Below are 21,806 nucleotides of genomic sequence, written 5' to 3'. Positions count from 1 at the left end.
AGTTCCTGCTTGTTCTTGGGGCATTTCCCCTTCAGTTTTGTCTTCAGCAAGTGAAATGCATGCTCAATCGGATTCAGGTCAGGTGATTGACTTAGCCATTGCATAACATTCCACTTCTTTCCCTTAAAAAAACTTTTGGTTGCTTTCGCAGTACGCTTCGGGTCATTGTCCATCTGCACTGTGAAGCGCCGTCCAATGAGTTCTGAAGCATTTTGCTGAATATGAGCAGATAATATTGCCCAAATCACTTCAGAATTCATCCTGCTGCTTTTGTCAACAGTCACATCATCAATAAATACAAGAGAACCAGTTCCACTGGCAGCATACATGCCCACGCCATGACACTACCACCACCATGCTTCACTGATGAGGTGGTATGCTTTGGATCATGAGCAGTTCCTTTCCTTCTCCATACTCTTCTCTTCCCATCACTCTGGTACAAGTTGATCTTGGTCTCATCTGTCCATAGGATGTTGTTCCAGAACTGTGAAGGCTTTTTTAGATGTTGTTTGGCAAACTCTAATCCGGCCTTCCTGTTTTTGAGGCTAACCAATGGTTTACATCTTGTGGTGAACCCTCTGTATTCACTCTGGTGAAGTCTTCTCTTGATTGTTGACTTTGACACACATACACCTACCTCCTGGAGAGTGTTCTTGATCTGGCCAACTGTTGTGAAGGGTGTTTTCTTCACCACAGTTGTTTTCCGTGGTCTTCCGGGTCTTTTGGTTTTGCTGAGCTCACCGGTGCGTTCTTTCTTTTTAAGGATGTTCCAAACAGTTGATTTGGCCACACCTAATGTTTTTGCCACCTCTCTCATGGGTTTGTTTTGTTTTTTCAGCCTAATGATGGCTTGCTTCACTGATAGTGACAGCTCTTTGGATCTCATATTGAGAGTTGACAGCAACAGATTCCAAATGCAAATAGCACACTTGAAATGAACTCTGGACCTTTTATCTGCTCCTTGTAAATGGGATAATGAGTGAATAACACACACCTGGCAATGGAACAGCTGAGCAGCCAATTGTCCCATTACTTTTGGTCCCTTAAAAAGTGGGAGGCACATATACAAACTGTTGTAATTCCTACACTGTTCACCTGATTTGGATATAAATACCCTCAAATTAAAGCTGAAAGTCTGCAGTTAAAGCACATCTCGTTTGTTTTATTTCAAATCCATTGTGGTGGTGTATAGAGCCAAAAAGATTAGAATTGTGTCATTGTCCCAATATTTATGGACCTGACTGTATACACCTTCATCTTTCAACATTTGTGATAAACTTATATAAAACAAACTTTCCAAAAAAAAAATATATGTATGAAAATAATCCAATTAAATTTCTTCAATATATCTTAATAAACAAAAAAAGTCCAATCACCGTGAGTCAAAGAAATTGGCAAATGGTGTCTTTCAAATGGTGCTCCACCACAAATTGTGCATAAAAAAAAAATGCAAACTCACCAGAGTCTTATACGAAAAAAGCCTTGTGAGAATAATGGATTTTTCTCAACCAACAGCGTAAGTGGAGACGATCCCTTTGTCTTTGAGAATCAATGGTTAGGAACCAGCAAATCAGGATATGCTGGTTCCTAACCCTTGTGTTTTGAAACGCAGGCCGCAGCTGGTAGAACAGCGTTCACATCTATCCTAAGCTGTACATGTCAGTGCTAACTTATAGCACAGCTCAATGTAAGTGCGCATTGTGTTACATATTTGTATATACTGGCACTTAACATATTGCGCTATGATTGTTCATATGCTTTTCCCGAGCTGTATTGCTTGATTCTCATTAAAGATAAAGGTATAGTCTCCACTTACGCTGTTGGTTGAGAAAAATCCATTATTCTCACAAGGCTTTTTTAGTTTAAGGCTCTGGTGAGTTTGCATTTTTTATGCATTTTTTGAAATATTTGAACCAGGTCTCAAGTTCAAGTTTTCCTTTTTTGTGGGTGTACATTCCACTGTAAACTCATATGTTCAGTTATATATTGTTCTAAAAACGCTGTCCCATACCAAATGCCCCGTACACACGATCGGACATTCCGACAACAAAATCCATGAATTTTTTCCGACAGATGTTGGCGCAAACTTGTTTTGTATACACATGGTCGCACAAAGTTGTCGGAATTTCCGATCGCCAAGAACGCGGTCACATACACCACGTACGATGAGACTAGAAAAGGGCAGGTCCAAACCAAGCACGGCACCCTTTGGGCTCCTTTTGCTAATCTTGTGTTAGTAAAAGTTTGGTGAGAGACGATTCGCGTTTTTTCAGACTCGTGGCTTTCAGATTGTTTTCTGCTGTTCAGTTTGTGCTTGTGGGTTTGTATCTGGTTTTCAGTGCATGCAGCGAGTTACGCATGACTGTCATTGTGTTCTTGTTCACTCGTTACTGTTTTTCAGGTCGCTCTTCACAGGCCTTGCTGTTCCTCAGTGCGTTCTGTTACCACCGACCGTTTTCTAGCCATGTTGCGTATACGTACTCCTCGTAGAGTTCGTGCTGTGCGGGGGATTGGTGTTGGGGTCCTTACCTTGACACAAGTCCAGTCCATGAACAGGGTGGGGAGGAATTCATGGACCAAGAATTGGTTGCTCCAGCGTGACCAGTTCTGTCATATGCCTTTGCTCCGTGAGATCCGTGAGAATAATCCTGATGATTTCAGGAACTTTCTCAGGATGACAGACCCCGTATTTCACCGTTTGTTGGCTTTGCTGACCCCTTTTATTAGCAGGCAGGATACCTGCATGAGGCAAGCCATCACTCCGGAGCAGAGGCTCGTCGCCACCCTGCGTTACTTGGCAACAGGGAGAAGCCTGCAGGACTTGAAGTTCTCGACAGGCATCTCCCCCCAGGCTCTGGGGATCATTATCCCAGAGACCTGTTCTGCCATCATTCAGGTCCTGCAGAAGGAGTATATTAAGGTAAGATATATCCTTTAACATCACATTTTATTGTATGTAATGTTTGATAATATATTGTATTTCTTTCCTCATTCCCTAATTACCATGATTGGAATATGCTGTGAATGTCTCCTTTGTCCTCATGCATGCTGGATTTTTAGGTAATTTTTTGGGGTCCTTCATACATATTTGCCTTCACTTACCTCCCCAGCATGCTCTCCTGGGCCTATATTCCCCTCCTGTAGTCACTTAACAATGTATTTTGTCAACTCCATAGTAGTGCTTTACCCTAAATACCCCCTAAAATGTTTAAAAATGTGATTTGTGCTTAAAATTCAGGCAGAGTGCCAGAGACTTTTTGTTTGGGGTCCCCAAATCAGTTGGAACCCTCCCTCCCCCCAACTGCTAAGTCAGTTGATACCAATTCTCTATCCTCAATCCTCTATCTGCTGACTTTGTCAAACCCATACACACTATACCCATCTCTTTTGTGGTCAGATGTATGGATGAATTCCCCAAAGCATGTAGTGCAAGGGCCTGCCTGTATACCTTCAAATGGTACTGTTTAAAGTTTTTGTATCCTATTATTATCTTGATAGGTAATAGCAGAATGTCCAAATGTGCTCAAATGTGTACAATGTGTATTTATATCTTTGTATTATGACACTTCTTACCTGTCCAGTGGGCTGTCAATAGTGTAACTAAGGAGGGGCTGGCCAAAGTAATACACATTATTTAGGCATTCATCTCTCAATGAAGTGGAGAGGGTTACCTGTCCAAGAGCCCCCCCCCTGTAATTTTAGAAATGGTCCATGAGAGGGGGGGGGGGGATCTGATAGGTGGACATTATACCTTGGTCTTTCAAAACTCACTAAAATAAATGTTATATTGATGTTGGGCAAGATTGTTTGTGTCTAATCTGCTTTCCCTGTTTATGTGCAAAATGATTCATTTTTTTTTTCTTGTTTGACTCCACAGTTTCCTTCCAACCTACAGGAATGGCAGACACTGGCCTCCCACTTTGTCCAGCGGTGGGGCTTTCCTAACTGCGGAGGGGCAATTGATGGGAAACTGGAAACGTCCACATCGTCCCACCACCCTCGGGGTCATACTATTACAACTATAAGGGGTCCAATAGTATTGTGATGTTGGCAGTGGTGTCAGCTACTTATGAGTTCCTGTATGTGGACGTGGGGAAGAATGGCCGGATGTCCGATGGTGGAGTCATCGCCCAGACAGAGTTCTACAGGCGTCTCCAGAATGGTAGCTTGGACTTGCCACCTCCAGAAGACAATGTGGAAGGACTCCCATTCGTCTTTGTTACGGATGAAGCATTTGCACTGGGGGACCATCTTATGCGGCCATTCCCGATGAGGACTCTCACCCCGGACCAGAGGGTTTTTAATTACCGGCTGGCCAGAGCCAGAAGAGTGGTGGAGAACACATTTGGAATCATGGCCAGCCGGTTCCGCCTATTTCTTACACCCATACACATGGCGGAATACAAACTGAATCATATCATCCTGGCGTGCTGTGTTCTACACAACTTTTTATGGCAAAATTCTGCCAACTATGTTGGCTCAGTTGGGCCTGAGGCCAGAATTCCTAATGAACCAACCCTGATGGCGCTTGAAAGTGGCCGTCCTGGCTTGCCTCCCCTGAGTGCCTGTGAGGTCCGTCTAAGATACCTTGAATACTTTGCGGGTAGGGAGGCCATCAATATGCCAGACAATGTCTGAAACATTTTTCAAATAAAAAAATCATTTTAAATACTAAAATCTTTGACCTTTACTGCTTGTGTTTCTTTTAACTGACCCTGACAGAAATGTGGTGAGTCCTGAAAATGGCGTGATTGTGTAACATTACAAAGCACTGTTGGGTGTTATTTACTAAAGGCAAAGACACTTTGCACTACAAGTGCACTTGAAACTGCACTTGTAGTGCAAAGTGGATTTGCCCTTAGGAAATAACCCCCATTGTCACAGAAAACACCAATTAGAGCACACCTTCTTGATTATCAATCTTTTTAATACCAGCACAATCACATGTGCATTTGTAAAAGGTTTTTAAAACAAACCAACATGTTTGTTGTATAACAATTTTTTGGGTCACATTAGAAAAAGTAGAAATGTCCATTTAAGATAAAACAGGCATGTTTAAAACCAAAAAGAAAGACACATGTCTTGAACTTACAAAGTTAAACTTTTGTAGACCTTGAAGGCAATATCAGACATGAGTATTTATAAACTGTGTTTGATATTGCGTTCAGATAGGGTGAAGTCACCCCAGGAAAGCCAAACTTTGAAAATGCACACAAATTGCCGAATGTCAACATGTGCTAGCTGCCATCATGGGGGATCAATGGACGTGTTTTGGGGGTGCAACCCCTTCCTCCCAGCTACTTTATTATTGAGAAAGGGGTTGCATCCCCAAAACGTGTCCATTGATCTCCTGTGATGGCAGATAGCACATGTTGACACAGTGTGCATCTTCAAAATTTGGCTTTTCGCAAATATGTAAAAAAATGTTTGAAATTTTTAGATCACAAAAAGCACAAAAAAACGAAGGGATTTGGAGGGGTTTTAAATTCTTCCTAAAACATCAATGATGTTCTTCATTTTTTTTTTTTTTAACATCATTGATGTTTTTCTGGATGTTTTCCAAGTCTCTATTACACCCCATGATCTCCCCGATCAGGATCTGTGCACTTTCAGAGGTGAAATGATCTGGATCCACAACATCACGATCACCTAAAAAGATAGAAACAAAAGCACACCATGTATTATAAATATGCCGGCATCTATCTCTTACCTGAGCCTGTGGTCGCAGACACTCATCTGTTGTGACAATTTCCACCACATCTCCTTCCTCCTCCTCCTCCTGTAGTGTTTGGGGGATTTCACCTTCTTCCTGAGGTGGGGGGTCTGTGGTCTCCTCGGATGAAGGGTGTCCTCCGAGTCTTTTATCCCCTATGTAAAAAAAATAGGTATACTTAGCACACAGATATTTGATGGCAGAAATATGAATATGAAACATTGCTTGGAAGTGGGGTACAATTGTCTGTTTTGGCAAAGTTCCAAGAGGCAGAAATTTTTTTGTCCTTTGTCAAGCTTGAATACTTACCTGTTTTGTACAAGCTTCACAGATGGAGACACCCCTATAGTATACACTGGAGCACCTGTGTGGGGCCTCCTAATAAAAAGGGTGTTCTTGTGTCCCACACTAGTGCTCCAGCGTCCAGATGTGAAAACTGCTGCTGAGTGTCCTCTCCTTACACAGAATCTAGTTTGCATTTCATTCTAGTTACAAGCCCATCTACACCACCAAATTATTTTAAGAGAAGTAGGCCATAAAAAATCTATTCAAATGCATATGGCCAAAAAAATGGGGTTTTCTAGGCCGAACGAACAATGTTTCATACGAACGAATAATGTGCCCATGAACATGAAAGTTTCCATTTTAAACTGTACAACAGTTAAGAAAAGCACATGGAGCAGCACAAACGTAATAAAAATAAAGAATAGGAACACAGCACAACTACTTACTTTTTTGCAGCACTCTCCTGACCCTTCTGTACTGCTCGTGCTCCCTTAATTTCAGGTCCGACCACCACTTCCTGAGTTGATCCTTGGATCGTCGTACCCCAAAATTCCGGTGCAGACTCTTGACTACTTTCGCCATGATCTTGGCCTTTCTGACATTGGGGTAAGGGTTGGGGTAAGGTCCATACTTCCCGTCCATAGTCAGCCCTCTTCATTATGTCGACCATCTCCACCATCTCCACAAAGGACATATTTGATGCCTTAAATCGTCTCCTTCTGGATCGGGACGTTTCAGGCTCCAGGCTTTTCTCCTCCTCCTCGCTGTAATTAGCACACACCTGCTGTGTCTCCACCATGTGCTCTTCCCCCCACTGCGCTGAACGAGAAGGGGCAGGGAATAGACTAGAAAGAAGGTCAGGGGCGGGCGAAGTTTCACGCATGCGCAGTGTATATAAAGCGTAACACGCGTGCGTAGTACGTACGATCTGTGAGCGGAGGAAGGAGTATCAGAGGTGCGATCGTGATAACGAAGGTAAGATCTAAACTTGGGCCTATACTGCTTCTAGATTGAGGCCTATATTGTAACAAGATTAGGAGAGTTTCGCTTGACATTAGGGTTTGTCTTGTGTTGTGTCTTGCAGATAAAATGGATGGCTTCAATGACCACAACTTCCTCCCCCTGTTCATAGACAAATACAGGGAGAGCCCTGTCTATGGCAGGTCAAACACCCCCAATACAACAATAAACAAAAGAGGCAGGCAGCGCTGGAGAAACTGCTGGAGGTGGTGAAGCCGGTTGTCCCCACGGCAACCATCCCCTATTTAAAAGCCAAAATTGGTGGCCTGAGGAGCACATATCTTAGGGAGCGCAAGAAGGTCACAGATTCCCAGAGATCAGGAGCTGGGGCAGATGACATTTATGTCCCCAGGCTCTGGTACTATGAGAGACTGCGATTTCTGTCAGACCAGACTGGAGTCAGGGAATGACTCTCAACCCTGCCTTCCACCCTATCTTCCACCCCAGCTGAGGCTTCTGATGTCCAACTTGGGACTTCCAGCCAGGAAGAAGTGGAGGAGCCCAGCTGGAGCCAGGTATTATTATTATTATTATTATTATTATTATTATTATACAGGATTTATATAGCGCCGACAGTTTACGCAGCGCTTTACAACATTAGGGCAGACAGTACAAATACAATACAATTCAATACAGGAAGAATCAGAGGGCCCTGCTCGTTAGAGCTTACAATCTAGGAGGGAGGGTCAAGTTATACAAAAGGGTAATAGCTGTGGGGGATGAGCTAATGGAGAAAATAATGCAGTTGTTAGATGGAGGCAGGATAGGCTTCTCTGAAGAGGAAAGTTTTCAGGGATCGCCTAAAAGTGGATAAATTTGGAGACAGTCTGACAGATTGGGGTAGGGAATTCCAGAGGATAGGCGAGGCTCGGGAGAAGTCCTGGAGGCGGATATGGGAGGAGTTGATGAGGGAGCTAGAGAGCAGGAGGTCTTGGGAGGAATGGAGATGGCGATTAGGTTGGTATTTTGAGACTAGGTTAGTGATGTAGCTGGGGGCAGAGTTGTGGATGGCTTTTTAACTTATTGTTAGTATTTTGAATTTAATTCGTTGGGTGAGTGGTAGCCAATGGAGGGATTGGCAGAGAGGGGTAGCAGACACTGAGCGGTTTGTAAGGTGGATGAGTCTGGCAGCAGCATTCATGATGGACTGAAGGGGCGATAGTCTATTTAAAGGTAAGCCAATGAGGAGTGAGTTGCAGTACTCAAGGCGAGAGATAACCAGGGAGTGAATCAGGAGCTTTGTGGTTTCACTGGTTAGAAAGGGACGTAGTTTAGAGATGTTGCGGAGGTTGAGGCGGCAAGCTTTGGAAAGTGATTGGATGTGGGGCCGAAAGGAGAGTTCAGAATCCAGGATAACACCTAGCACCCTGACATATGGAGACGGGTGGATGGTTTTGCCATTGCTCTTGACAGAGAAGTCAGGGGAAGAGGCACGTGGGGGAGGAAATATTATAAGCTCGGTTTTGGACAAGTTGAGTTTGAGGAAATGGTGTGACATCCATACAGATATGTCGGTTAGTAAGTGAGTGATGCATGAGGAGACTGATGGAGTGAGTTGAGGGGTGGAGAGATAGATTTGTGTGTCATCAGCATAGAAATGATATTGAAAGCCGTGAGAGGCTATCAACTGACCCAGGGAAGAGGTGTAGATTGAAAATAAAAGAGGTCCAAGAACAGAACCTTGGGGGACCCCGGCAGAGAAGGGAAGAGGAGTGGAGGAAGTAGAATTGTAAGTGACACTGAAGGTGCGTTGGGATAGGTAGGATGAGAGCCACTGAAGAGCACAGTCACGGAGACCGAGGGAGTAAAGTTTTTTAAGGAGGAGGGGTTGGTCAACCGTGTCAAAGGCAGCTGAAAGATCCAGAAGTAGGAGTATAGAATAGTGTCCGTTGGTTTTTGCAGTTAGGTCATTTGTGAGTTTTAAAAGAGCAGTTTCTGTGGAGTGTTGAGGGCGAAATCCAGATTGAAGGGGATCAAGAAGGTTGTTTTTAATGAGGTGGTCACTCAGTTGGTTGTAAACCAGGCGTTCAAGGAGTTTAGAGGAAAAGGGGAGCAAGGAGATAGGGCGTAGGTGGTTAAGATCGGTAGGGTCCAAGGACGGCTTTTTGAGTATGGGGGTGACCAGTGCATGTTTTAGAGCATCGGGGAAGATGCCAGAGGTAAGGGAGAGATTGAAGATGTGGGTTAGAGAGTGTAGGATGGGGTCAGAGGGTGACCGTAGCATTTGAGAGGGAATAGGGTCCAGGGGACAGGTGGTTAGGTGGGTGATAGAAAGGAGTTTAGCAACTGTAGTAGCAGATTTGAATAGGGGGAGTGTCAGTTGTACCTGTTGACATGGGGTCTTAGCTGGGGGAGATACCTGTAGAATGGAGATTTCATCTTGGATTGTATCAATCTTGTTTTTGAAATGATTAGCGATTTCCTGGGCAGTGAGTAAGTCAGTGGGTGGAGGCAGTGGAGGACAAAGTAGAGAGTTGAAGGTAGAGAAGAGTTTACGGGGATTGGATGAGAAGGTGTTAATAAGAGTTGTAAAATAGGTTTGCTTGGCAGTGTGGAGGAAAGAATAGTATTTTTGGAGCGCAGATTTGTATTGGTTGTAGTCTTTGAGAGACTTAGTCTTGTGCCACAGACGCTCAAGAGCGCGACTACGTTTTTTGAGAATTTTAGTGTCAGCTGTTTGCCAGGGTTGTAGGGGTCGAGGCCTGATTCTGCGTGTAGTGAGGGGAGCTAGCTTGTCCAGGGTGGAGGACAGAGATTTATTGTAGATGGACGTGGCTTGGTTGGGGCAGGACAGGGGAGAGATTTTGTCATAGAGGTGGTCAGTAGCAGAATAGAGGAGAGAGGAGTTGAAGTTGCGAAAGTTTCTACGGGTGATGGTTAGGCGATTGGAGGGAAAGGTGGTGGAAGACAGGGGGAGAGAGAAACTAATAAGGTGGTGGTCGGAGAGAGGAAAAGGATTGTTTGAGAAGTTGCATGGAGTGCATTGGTAGGAGAATACAAGGTCAAGCGTGTTGCCATCAGAGTGAGTAGAAGCCTGTACCCATTGCTTCAGGTCACATGAAGAGGTTAGACTAAGAAGTTTAGACGTAGCAGGAGTGTTTGTATTAGCAGGGATGTTGAAATCACAGAGAAGGATTGTGGGAATATCCGAAGAGAGAACGTAGGTTAGCCAGGCAGAAAACTTATCAAGGAAAGTCGATAATGGTCCAGGGGGCCGGTAGATCACAGCAATTTTTAGGGAAGTAGGAGAGAATAGACGTATACAGTGGGCTTCGAATGATGAGAGGGAAAAAGAGGGAGGAGGGTGAATAACCTGGAAGGTGCTCTGGGGGGATAGGAGGAATCCCACTCCACCTCCCTTGCGTCCATTAGGCCTAGGGGAGTGAGTCCAGTGAAGGCTACTCTGGGATAGGGAAGCAGGAGAAGGGGTGTCATATTCGTGGAGCCAGGTTTCAGTGAGAACAAGTAGATTAAAGGAATTAGTGACAAAGAGGTCATGAACAGCAGTGAGTTTGTTGCAGACAGAGCGGGCGTTCCAGAGGGCGCAGGAGAGAGGGAGGCTGGTGTTGGGACGAAGAGGAATGAAGACTAAATTGTGTAGATTGCGACTACTGCCAGAGGGTGTAGGGTGATGGTGATGGGTGTGTTGGGCACAGTTAAATAAGGGGGGCCCAGGGTTTGGGGAAATATCTCCAGCAATTAGGAGAAGCAGAAGAGTGAGGGAGGTAATATGAAAATGTGATTTGTATGAGGGGACATGCTTCAGTGTCCTGGGGGGGTTGTTAGCAAGTGGGCTTAGAGTTAGAAAGAGGTGATGAGTGCAGTAATAGGGGGAGGGGAGAAGTGAGGGTAATATGTACAGATTGTGGGGTGGAGCAGAGGGATGAAGAAAAGAGAGTTTGAGGAGAGAGGCAGCAATTGTGAAAAGGAGGAGAGGTAAAGAGAGCATGTTTCAGAGAGGAAGATGATAAAATTTGGAAATGGGGTCACCTGCAGTCTGTTATAGTTAGCTTTGTGCAAATCGCTGAAGTGCAAGAGCAGAAGTGCCACTTATTTAAAGAACCCCACTTCTTTGGAAGAACCCCCTGTATGTGCTCCCCCGTAAAGAAGGCCTTGTTTTTATACTGTGTGTTGGGTGTGGGTTGAATCTGGCAATTAGGAGGGGATATTCGGAACACAGCTAGCAGGGCATAACTTTCACACCACAATCAAACTGCAAGGGGACTAAAAGGCCAAAATTGTAAAGATAAGGGAACCCATAATTTAGGTAAGACTTAATGGCTAAATAAACATTGAACTAATGTGAGCATGGCTACAGATGGAGTTGAAACAGTGGTGACAAACAGATTTACCAAATATGCATTTGTGCAGTCAGTCGATATTCAGTGGAGGTATAAACGCAGGTTTACCAAATATGCATTTGTGCAGTCAGTCGATATTCAGTGGAGGTATAAATGCAGGTTTACCAAATATGCATTTGTGCAGTCAGTTGCTATTCAGTGGAGGTATAAACGCCGGTTTACCAAATATGCATTTGTGCAGTCAGTCAATATTCTGTGGAGGTATAAACGCAGGTTTACCTGTGAAGAGAGAAGATGATGTTCAGGTGGATGGTGCAAGAGCAGAAGTGCCACTTATTTAAAGAACCCTACTTCTTTGGAAGAACCCCCTGTATGTGCAGCCCCCTGTATGTGCATTTACCAATATGTGACGAACGCGGGTGAAAGATCCCTGCCCTCCTCGCTAACTTGCAACGAGGGACCGGCCAACCTCACACCACGCAGTCACTTACGTAACAATGCGACTCTCAGCTGCGCCCAGCACAAAGATTTTCCAGCTTGCGGGACCACAGTCTAGGTGCGAGCAGCCTGAGAGTGATTGTCACTGGGCTAATTACACAATTAACCCTTTAACTGCCACCACCCCCGTTTAAAAGACCGAGCCGGGGGAGACTCGTAATTTTAGCAATACCAATTATAATTTTAGAATAAGCTTCTGCCACACACACTGCCACCACAGACAGGTCTGCTCAGAGTCTTACTCTACAACAGTAGCGCCCTTCAAGAGGCAGGTTCGTTTATAGCTTGCATTAAGAGCTTTAGAGACAAGGTTAACACTTTTCAACATAAGGGTTTATTATGAAAAGGTCAAAGTTGATGCAAATAAAACATTTACAGAAAAAAGATGTTTCAAAAGATAAAGACAATATACAGCCACAAAGGAATAAGGTAGAATTGGGAAGGAAGAATACTTGCAATAATGTCCGAGGGTTGATCAGAGTTCGATCGATGAGCTAGGTAATCAGTTCTCGACTTGGCAGATGTTTCTTCTTGGATGGTAAAAGGAGAACTCACCATTGTCTTGGCATCTCCTCTTTTCTGTCAAATCAAAGGGGGTGTTGACAGCGACCAGTAACCAATCATCTGGTCATCTTGTTTAGGGGTTGGTTGCTGGGAGGTGTCTACACTCATGACCACGTCCCAGGTAGATTTTGTGATACATATTTATATATATATATATGCATCTATAGTGTTTACAGACTGCAAATATCCATATTATTATTCAACGTGAGATTTCCTTCAAAACAAATCTAAACATGCCATATCTATAATGTATAGTCGGTTTAGGAGGAATAAGTGGTACCAGGGGTTTCCCATATGACCTGAATAGGGGTGTCTGGACTTGAAACGTTACATATTATCTGAGGAAGCTAAATATGTCCATATTATGGCTGTGCTATTACTAAGTCGGAAGTTATGAAACATGCTGAAATTTCATACTTATCCCACTGAGGTGTATTCAGACATTTTACAACTGGTATAGCATTCTTCTACAGATTTCTGGTCAAGAAATAAATGTTTACTAGATGTTGTTATTGATCACTAATTGGTGATTTAATAAAGTGTTTTACATATCAATAGACAGTAGTGGGCAAAAATAATTGGGACAAGAATGAAAAATGCTGGGGTCAGAATGATAGTCTGTTATATTTGGTAACTTTCAATTAGCAACAGTCATGAGGTGAAAATTGTGTGTGATTGATGAATAAAGACCTCAAACTATGTCCCTTTTTCATACACAGGAAGACCTCAGCCAGGACGAGGCTGTGGAATGTGGCAGCCAGGAAGAGGCAGGGGTAAGTGGCAGCCAGGAGGAGGCGGGGCTAAGTGGCAGCCAGGAGAAGCCTGGGCCCAGTAGGAGCCTGACAGAATCGCAGGTTCCTCCCCTCCGCCTTCCAACCAAAAGACCCAGGAAGGGGAGTCACGTGCAGGAATCAGCACTCAGGCTGATTCAGGAGGCTTCTGCTTCCTTCAGAGCCACCCCCACTTCTGAAGAGGCCTTTGCCTGCATGGCTGCCACAAAACTGCAGGGCATGCAGGAGGGCCAACGCCTCCTGTATGAGGACCTTATTTATAAAGTCTTAACTAAGGGGGTGAGGGGCGAAATCACACACAAAACCCACCTGAGTGAGTTGGACCATCCTCCTCCTCCTCCTACCACAACTCCACCACCACAGACACAGCGTGGACCTGGGTTCAGTCTGGTCTGGCTAAAGATGCGAGCTCTTGTATGACCACAGCCTGGGGACACAGATGTCATCTGCTGCTTTCATGATCTCTGGGACTTCTGGACCAGACTGCACTCCCTTATATATGGACTCCTCAGGCCACCAATTTTGCTGTTAAATAATTGATGTGTGCCCTGGGGGCCAAAGGCTTCACCAATTTCTGCTGTTTCTCCAGCTTTGCCTCCCTCTTTGTTTGGTTGTGAGCCCTTAATAAAGTATTATTTGTTTCAATTATACTCTCCTATGTGTGTTTCCCTTCAAACACGATAGTTTGTGAGGAGGCAGGTACAGTACATTTGTAAACTACAATGTGAAGTTAACAAGAGACACCAACACCAAGCAATCTCCTTGAGATTAAATAATACAAGATAATAATGGTGTTGTGGTAACTTGACACACAAAACACACACAAAAATCAGCCTTGAAAAAAATACAAACCCAACAAAAAATAATATATATATTTTTTGTCAGATGTGAGAAATCGAAATATATTGAGGAAATCACGATAAATAATAAAGAAAGAAGTTTGTGAGAAGTCTGTGTGAATATGAGCAGCAAAACGACTTCATTCTTCTAGCATTATAAAGAAGAAGAGAGTGCGCTGTATTAAACAATTTTAAACATTGCAGCCTGACGAAAGTGCTCTATCCATTCCAAACGCTAATTTTACCAGACTGAGCTGTTCCGTCTCGGAATTTCTTCTGAGCATGAATGGCACTTTGACAATTTCGGAATTGTCCACACGCGGTCGGAATTGACGCGATCGGATTTTGTTGTCGGAAAATTTTATAGCCTGCTCTCAAACTTTGTGTGTCGGAAAATCCGATGGAAAATGTCCGATGGAGCCCACACACGGCCGGAATTTCCGACAACAAACTCCGATCGAACATCTTCCGTCGGAAAATCCGACCGTGTGTACGGGGCATAAGTGTAGTTCGGATACCATCAGATTTTTCAATCTGAGGAACAATCCACCCAATTCTGTGTCCACACCTGTGGCAACAAAAACTTAGTGTTAAATGTTCTTGAGGCATGATACTCAAATACATCCATATTGCTATGGGTGCATTCGTTAAGTAAATTCAAGAACTTAAAATTAAAAGGTAATAGCTGCAATAATAATGTCAAAAATAGAGATGGAAATTTTCTAAATAAAATACTATGCTATTTAATACTATTTGATAAGATGAGCAACTTGACAGAATATTGTGTAACACTCAAAAAGAAGAAGAAAAAGTGCTGCTCTAAAATTATTTAGCACATAGTCAATACCGCAAAATGAATGTGACCCTGTGGAGTGGAGATCAAGATTCTTTACAAGACTTTATCTCCCAACTCAATACTAACAATAGGGGTGTCTTCCTGACCTATGAAGCAAGCAGTGATGAAATACATTTTCTTGATCTGGAGATAGAGATCATTAATCAACAATTTGAGATTAAAACCTATTTTAAAGCAACTGGTTGGAACGGGTTTGTTCCTGTTAGCTGTCACCATAGGGCCTGGCTTGGTTCAGTTTCTCGCAGCCAATTTCTCATAGGTTTATGGGGAAGGGCTACAATAGTGTGGAGATAGATACAGAGATAGAGAGTGTACAACTTAAACTCCCTTTTGATAAACCTCAACGACCGAATGAGAACATGTTTAACCACTTGCTTACTAGGCACTTAAACCCCCCTCCTTATCCAGACCAATTTTCAGCTTTCAGTGCTCTCACATTTTGAATGACAATTACTCAGTCATGCAACACTGTACCCTAATGATTTTTTTGTCCCTTTTTTCATACAAATAGAGCTTTATTTTGGTGGTATTTGATCACCTCTGGGTTTTTTTTATTTTTTGCGCTATAAATGAAAAAAGACCGAACATTTTGAAAAAAAACGCATTTTTCCTAATTTCTGTGATACAATTTTGCAAATTCGTAATTTTTCTTCATAAATTTTGGCCACAATTTATACTGCTACATATCTTTGGTAAAAATAACCAAAAATTTGTGGAAATTATTTGGTCTGTGTGAAAGTTTTAGAGTCTACAAGCTATGGTGCAAATCATAAAAAAATTATCACATCTGATACTGGTGGCCTATCTCATTTCCTGAGACCCTAACAAGCCAGGAAAGTACAAATTCCCCCCAAATAACCCCTTTTTGGAAAGTAGACATTTCAATGTATTTAGTTAGAGGCATGGTGAGTTATTTGAAGTTGTATTTTTTTTCCCACAATTCTTTGCAAAATTGAGATTTTTTTTTTCCCCACAAAATAGTCATTGTAATAGCTTATTTCTCTCACATGGCATGTGTATACCACAAATGACACCCCAAAATACATTCTGCTACTCCTCCTGAGTATTACGATACCACATGTGTGTGACTTTTTCACTGCCTGGCCACATACAGAGGCCCAACATGCATGGAGCACCATCAGGTGTTCTAGGAGCATAAATTACACATCACATTTCTCAACCACCTATTACACTTTTGAAGGCCCTGGAGCACCAGGACAATGGAAACACCCACAAAATGACCCCATTTTGGAAAGCTAACACCCCAACATATAATCTATGAGGCATAATGAGTCTTTTGAATGGTTTATTTTTTTCCAGAAGTTTTTGGAAAATGTGGAAAAAATTTTTTTTTACACAAAGTTGTCCGTTTATAAGATATTTCCAACACATAGCATTTGGATAGCAAAAATGACACCCCAAAATACATTCTGCTACTCCTCCTGAGTATGGCGATACCACATTTGTGAGACTTCTACACAGCCTGGCCACATACAGAGATCCAACATGCAAGGAACACCGTCCGGTGTTCCAGGGACACATAGCATGCACATACCAAGAATTACACCCCAAAATACATTATACTGAGCAAATCATAAACAAAAGATTACCTGTGGTTGTAGTAGTGCAGTTGTACACAGGAGGATAGCACTGGTCCAGGCAGCAGGCAGGGACTTGGTCAGCAGCGGCGAACACAATTGTCCAGGCAGCAGGGAGGGTTACTGTCCATATAAAGTCCAGGGTCAGTGCAGGTAGAGATATTGTCCGCAGTGCCAAAAATATTGGTCCTGGTAGTAGGCAGGTCCATGTGGTGTGGTCAGTGCGACAGGCAGAGGCATGATGGCAGTAAGTCCTACAGGCAGAAGTAGGGCCTCGTTCAGGACAGAATGGGGACAGGGGTAGAGGCTTCTCCCACCCAAATCTCTTTGAAGCCTCCGAGTCTCCAGACCCTAATCTAGGATTGAGAAAACAAAAAAAATGTTTTCTTCATCCAGAAAAACAATTCTGGAGCCCCTCACATATGTGAGACCCCTGTGTTGAATCCCACTAGTCCAGTATCAGGGTACAAGATCAGTCCAAGAGGCAGGCAAATATCATGGTCAAACAGTCCAAGGTCAGTTCCAGATCAGGCAGATGTATGTACAGAATCGTTAGGCAGAAGCATGGTCGAATAACAGTCCAGGGTCAGTTCCAGATCAGGCAGAGGTATGTGCAGAATCGTTAGGCAGAAGCATGGTTGAATAACAGTCCAGGGTCAGTTCCAGATCAGGCAGAGGTATGTACAGAATTGTTAGGCAGAAGCATGGTCAAATAACAAGCCAGGGTCAGTTACAGAGGAGGCAGTGGCATAAGGGGTGTGAGGGTAAATTGCAGGAACGGAGGCTTACGTTTACCATACTTCACTAATAATTTAGTGAAGTATGGTAACAATGAAAACATTCACCTACGCAGAGGCCTGGTTCAGAAGGACATTGTGCACAATAATAAGATGTGTCTCTTCTGAATCCTGCTCTGGTACACACCTTACATTTTTTTTGCCATCGTTGGCCTGTTGGTTTGGGAGGGATCTTATCGGGAAAGTGGCATTCGGAGAGTCGACTTAGAACATCTGATCGGATATTTTCTTTTTTTTTTTTTCAAATATATATTTTATTATTTTCTGAGAAGAAAGGGCAAAGCCCTAGGAATACAAAACAATAAAAAAAAAAGAAAAAGGGGGGGGGGGACGTAGCCTCCCGACATTGTATCATAATAATACATAACATATCTTGAAGATTGACCTACTAGTTCTGATTTATGTTGCTAATATCTCCATATGCACATTTTCCATGTTACTACAGCTCAAAACTTCAATTGCCGTGGCTGTATAAAGCAATCTGCAGTCTAGATCTCTATTCATGTGTCATTACCTTAATATAAAAACCTAGGTCCATTCTGTCAGGAGGTAGTAACCAGTAGACGAATTAGAGAGGTAAGTAAAAGAGAAGAACAGGAAAGGGCGGGGAGAGGAAAGTTGGGGATGGGAACAGGGGGGAGGGAAAGAGTGGGTGGGGTATAATGGGGGCCAACTGAGGTCGTTAGTTCTGTGAGTTATCTTCTGTCAGCTGGGTCTATTAATTTGGGTTCCCGAAAAGGGTTTTGCCTTCTTCTGAATATTTGAACATATTCCAAAGTGACCAGGTTTTTTGATATTTTTGCTTGTCTGTTTTGGGCCGTCATTATTAGATCCTCCATTTTATTTATTTCTTCTATTTTCCTCAACCACATTGCTATGGTTGGTGGGGAATGTTTCCATAATGTGGGTATACAGGACTTGGCTGCATTGGTTAGGTGTCGTAGTATTGATTTTTTGTAAGTTTTAAGCGGCATGGAAGATACATGAAGTAGAAAAAATGCCGGGTCATTCGGGATCTGGAAGTCAGTGAATTTCTGAGAGATGGAACGTACCGCAGTCCAGAAATTTGTCAAGCTGGGGCATGACCAAAACACGTGTAGAAGCGTTCCCACTTCTTTCTGACAGCGCCAGCAATACTTAGACGCCTCAGTAAACATTGTATGTTAAAGATTAGGTGTTAAATACAACCTCGTTAAGATCTTGAAATTCATCTCCTGTATTTTAGTGCAGATGGAGGATTTAAGGGAGAGAACTATCATGTTTTGTTTCTGGACTGCTGTGAAAGTACGTTGAAGGTCTGTTTCCCACTTTGTGATGCATGGTAGGCAAGGTGGCTGTGTAGGTGTGTTTAATAGGGTATACATTTTGGATAATACTTGTGGAAACGGTTCTGTGTCTGAGCATATCTCTTCAAACGCAGTTAGGGGTCTAGTGTAGGATTGAGGGTTCGGAATTGTCTATAAGAAATGGTGGATTTGAGCTGCATTCCAAAATGTCAGTGTGAACGGACCTGCCGGGTCCATTAGTTCCTCAATAGAGGGCCATCTGTCCTGTCTCACAAATTGCGAAGCCCTATCACATCCAGTGCTCCTCAATGTCTGAAACCGTCCAGAGCCTATTCCAGGAGGGAATTTAGGGTTTCCCAAAATCGGGGTCAGAGGGGATTCTGTGGTTGTTAATGAAGTTTGTAAAGTAGCCTGAAGGCATTGCTTTATAGTGTTGCCTATGAAGGGATGTGCTTTTAGTTCCAATGGAAGGGAGTCATAACACCACATTGCAGACTGTAAAGGTATGTTCGTGATGTTGCTCTAACTGTGCCCATAATTTAGATTCCTTATGTCGGTGCCAGTCTATCATTCTGCCCAAATGTGTTGCATGGTAATACCTCCGTATATCTGGAAGAGCCACCCCGCCGTAATGCTTGGGCATGGATAGTTGTGATCTGGGTATGCAGGGTTTTTTATGCGCCCAAACAAAGCGAGTAAAGAGAGTTTGTACTCTTTTAAAGTATGTGGGGGGTATTTTGATTGGGAGAGCTTGGAAGAGGTATAAGAATTTGGGTAGTATACACATTTTGATTAAGTTACATCTCCCAAACCAGGAGTGTAATCCCTTATTCCAATCCTCCAGTAGCAGTTTGGTTTTGGTTAGTAGGGGGGGGGGGGGAATTGCTGTCGTATATTAGTGCCGGATCTGGTGGTATCTTCGTACCCAGATAAGTCAAGGCAGAGGTGGTCCATTTAAACTGAAAACTTGATTGCAAATTTGCAAGATCGTTAGGCGGTATAGATATACCCATCGCCTCCAATTTTGAAAAGTTAATTTTTAGATTTGACAGTTTCCCGTATGTTTCAAATTCCTTTAGGAGGTTGGGTAAGGACACTACTGGGTTGGTCAGTCAAAAAAGTAGGTCATCTGCATAGGCTGATAATTTATGTTGCATGGGGCCAAATGATATTCCGTGTATATCGGGGTTTAACCTAATTTTGGAGAGAAAAGGCTCGAGGGAGAGAGCAAATAGGAGAGGGGACAGGGGGCAACCCTGTCTCGTCCCATTTGTAATTAAGAAGGAGTCTGACAATACTCCATTCGCTTTTACCTGCGCTGTGGGAGTGGAATAAATACCGGCTATTCGGCTGAGCATCACCTCCCCCAGGCCTATGTGTCTGAGTATCACATTCATAAATGGCCAACTGACACGGTCGAAGGCCTTTTCAGCGTCAGTATTAAGAAAAACACATGGGGTTTTCCTGGATCTAGTGATATGTAACAAATTTAGTACTTTTGTGGTGCTATCCCTGGCTTCTCTAGAAGGAATAAATCCAACTTGGTCTAGGTGGATGAGTTGTAGGTGCTGCGCCAGCCGAGCAGCTAGGACCTTAGTGAATATCTTAAGATCTAAGTTTAAAAGTGATATTGGTCTGTAACTCCCACATGCCGCCGGGTCCTTCCCCTCCTTGTGAATTACCGAAATGTGGGCTCCTAATGTTTCCCTAGCAAAAACTGCTCCTGCTCCAATCTTGTTAAACAGTGTGACCATGCGGGGTCCCAATATTGGGATAAGAGTTTTGTAATATTGTAGTGTATAGCCGTCAGGTCCTGGGGCTTTGCCTGGTTTCATTGTCCCTATGGCACTCTGTATTTCTGTTAGGGTTATGGGTGAGTCTAGATCTTCTCCGATCTCCTGGGCAAGAGTTGGCATTTGGGAAGATTTAATATAATCTTCCAACACAGTAGCAGGGGGAGTCTCATGTGGCAGGTTGTATAACTTGGAATAAAACTGTCTAAATTCCTCAGTTATGTGTGCGGGTAGGGTTAATTTTTTGCCTCCCAACGTGGTGACGTGGGGAATATAAGTCACCGATTTGTGACTTCTAACTATGTCAGCTAATAATTTCCCACACTTATCCCCTGACTCATATGTCTTTTTGCGACCACACTGTAGGGTCGCTTTTGCCCTATAATGTAAGAGATCAGTGATCTGGCGACGAAGGGTTGACAGCTGTGTTTCAGATGCTTGAGTAGGGGCGTGTTTGTGTTTAGCTTCTATAGTGGCGAGTTCCTGTAGGAGCTGTGTCAGCATTTTATTCCTCTCTCTCTTGATTCGGGCTCCATGAGAAATGAGGATCCCCCTCATAACTACCTTGTGGGCTTCCCATAATGTCCCCGGGTCACAGTCCGGGAGGTCATTTTCTTGGAAATAAAGGCTTAGTGCCTTGGTCACATCTGTCAGAACTTCTGGGTTTTGCAGGAGGCTTTCGTTAAGCCGCCAGAATCGATGTCTGGGAGAGGGAGTGTCCGATAAGCGATAATTCAGGAAAATAGGTGCATGGTCTGACCAAGTCCTATTTCCAATTGAGGTCTGTTCTACTGCATGTAGTTGGGTATGGGGAATCATAAAATAATCAATTCTGGTAAATATTTGGTGCATGTGTGAGTAAAATGTGAAGTCTCTTTCCCCCGAGTGCTGTAAACGCCAAACATCTATTAACTGTAACTTGTGAAATGTTTTAGCTATTCGTTTGAGTTTGTTCGGTGGGATCGATGTTTTGCCCGACGACGTGTCTATTGAGGGGATCAGTGGAGTATTGAAGTCACCTCCTACAATCAGTTGCCCTTCTCGGAATTCATTTAGTTTCTCCAATGTCTCTCGCAGGAACGTGTCTTGTTGTTCATTAGGGGCATAAATAGTTGCAAGCGTTACTTTAACAGTGCCAATTGTGCCTTTGAGGAAGACATATCTTCCTGTCGGATCTATTATTGAGCTCTGGAGCTGCCAGGGTATCTTATTTGATATTAGAATGGAGACTCCTTTGGACTTAGAGTCCGGGTTCATGGAGTGATAGGCTACAAGGAAGTGTCTGTTTTGTAAGTATGGTAGTCTGTTAGTTTTAAAGTGTGTCTCTTGGATGAAGGCTATATCTGTATGGTTCCGTTTTAAAACATCTATTAGCATACGTCTCTTCTCTGGTATGTTAAGTCCCTTTACATTCAGGGACATCACTTTAATTTTACTGGCCGCCATATTGTATTAGGATGGGGGG

At 43.3% G+C, this 21,806-nt stretch overlaps 1 protein-coding gene across 3 annotated transcripts in view; it reads left to right on the top strand.

Moving 5' to 3' along the window:
- The window catches only part of NTAN1 (N-terminal asparagine amidase), a 1,046,973-nt gene that overhangs the window by 235,340 nt on the left and 789,827 nt on the right, over positions 1 to 21,806 (top strand). The window contains exon 3 of one of the 3 annotated variants that reach the window (XM_073591176.1): positions 13,101 to 13,154. The exons of the other annotated variants lie outside the window; for them this stretch is intronic. Coding sequence (XP_073447277.1) covers positions 13,101 to 13,154 — 54 coding nt within the window. The remainder of the gene's footprint in view (positions 1 to 13,100; positions 13,155 to 21,806) is intronic. 3 annotated transcript variants of the gene reach the window in all.

The sequence above is a fragment of the Aquarana catesbeiana genome, linkage group LG06 (assembly GCF_042186555.1).
Source record: "Aquarana catesbeiana isolate 2022-GZ linkage group LG06, ASM4218655v1, whole genome shotgun sequence".
NCBI lineage: Eukaryota > Metazoa > Chordata > Amphibia > Anura > Ranidae > Aquarana > Aquarana catesbeiana.
The sequence above is the reverse complement of the archived record's forward strand: the minus strand, read 5'-3'. Positions and strand labels throughout refer to the sequence as shown.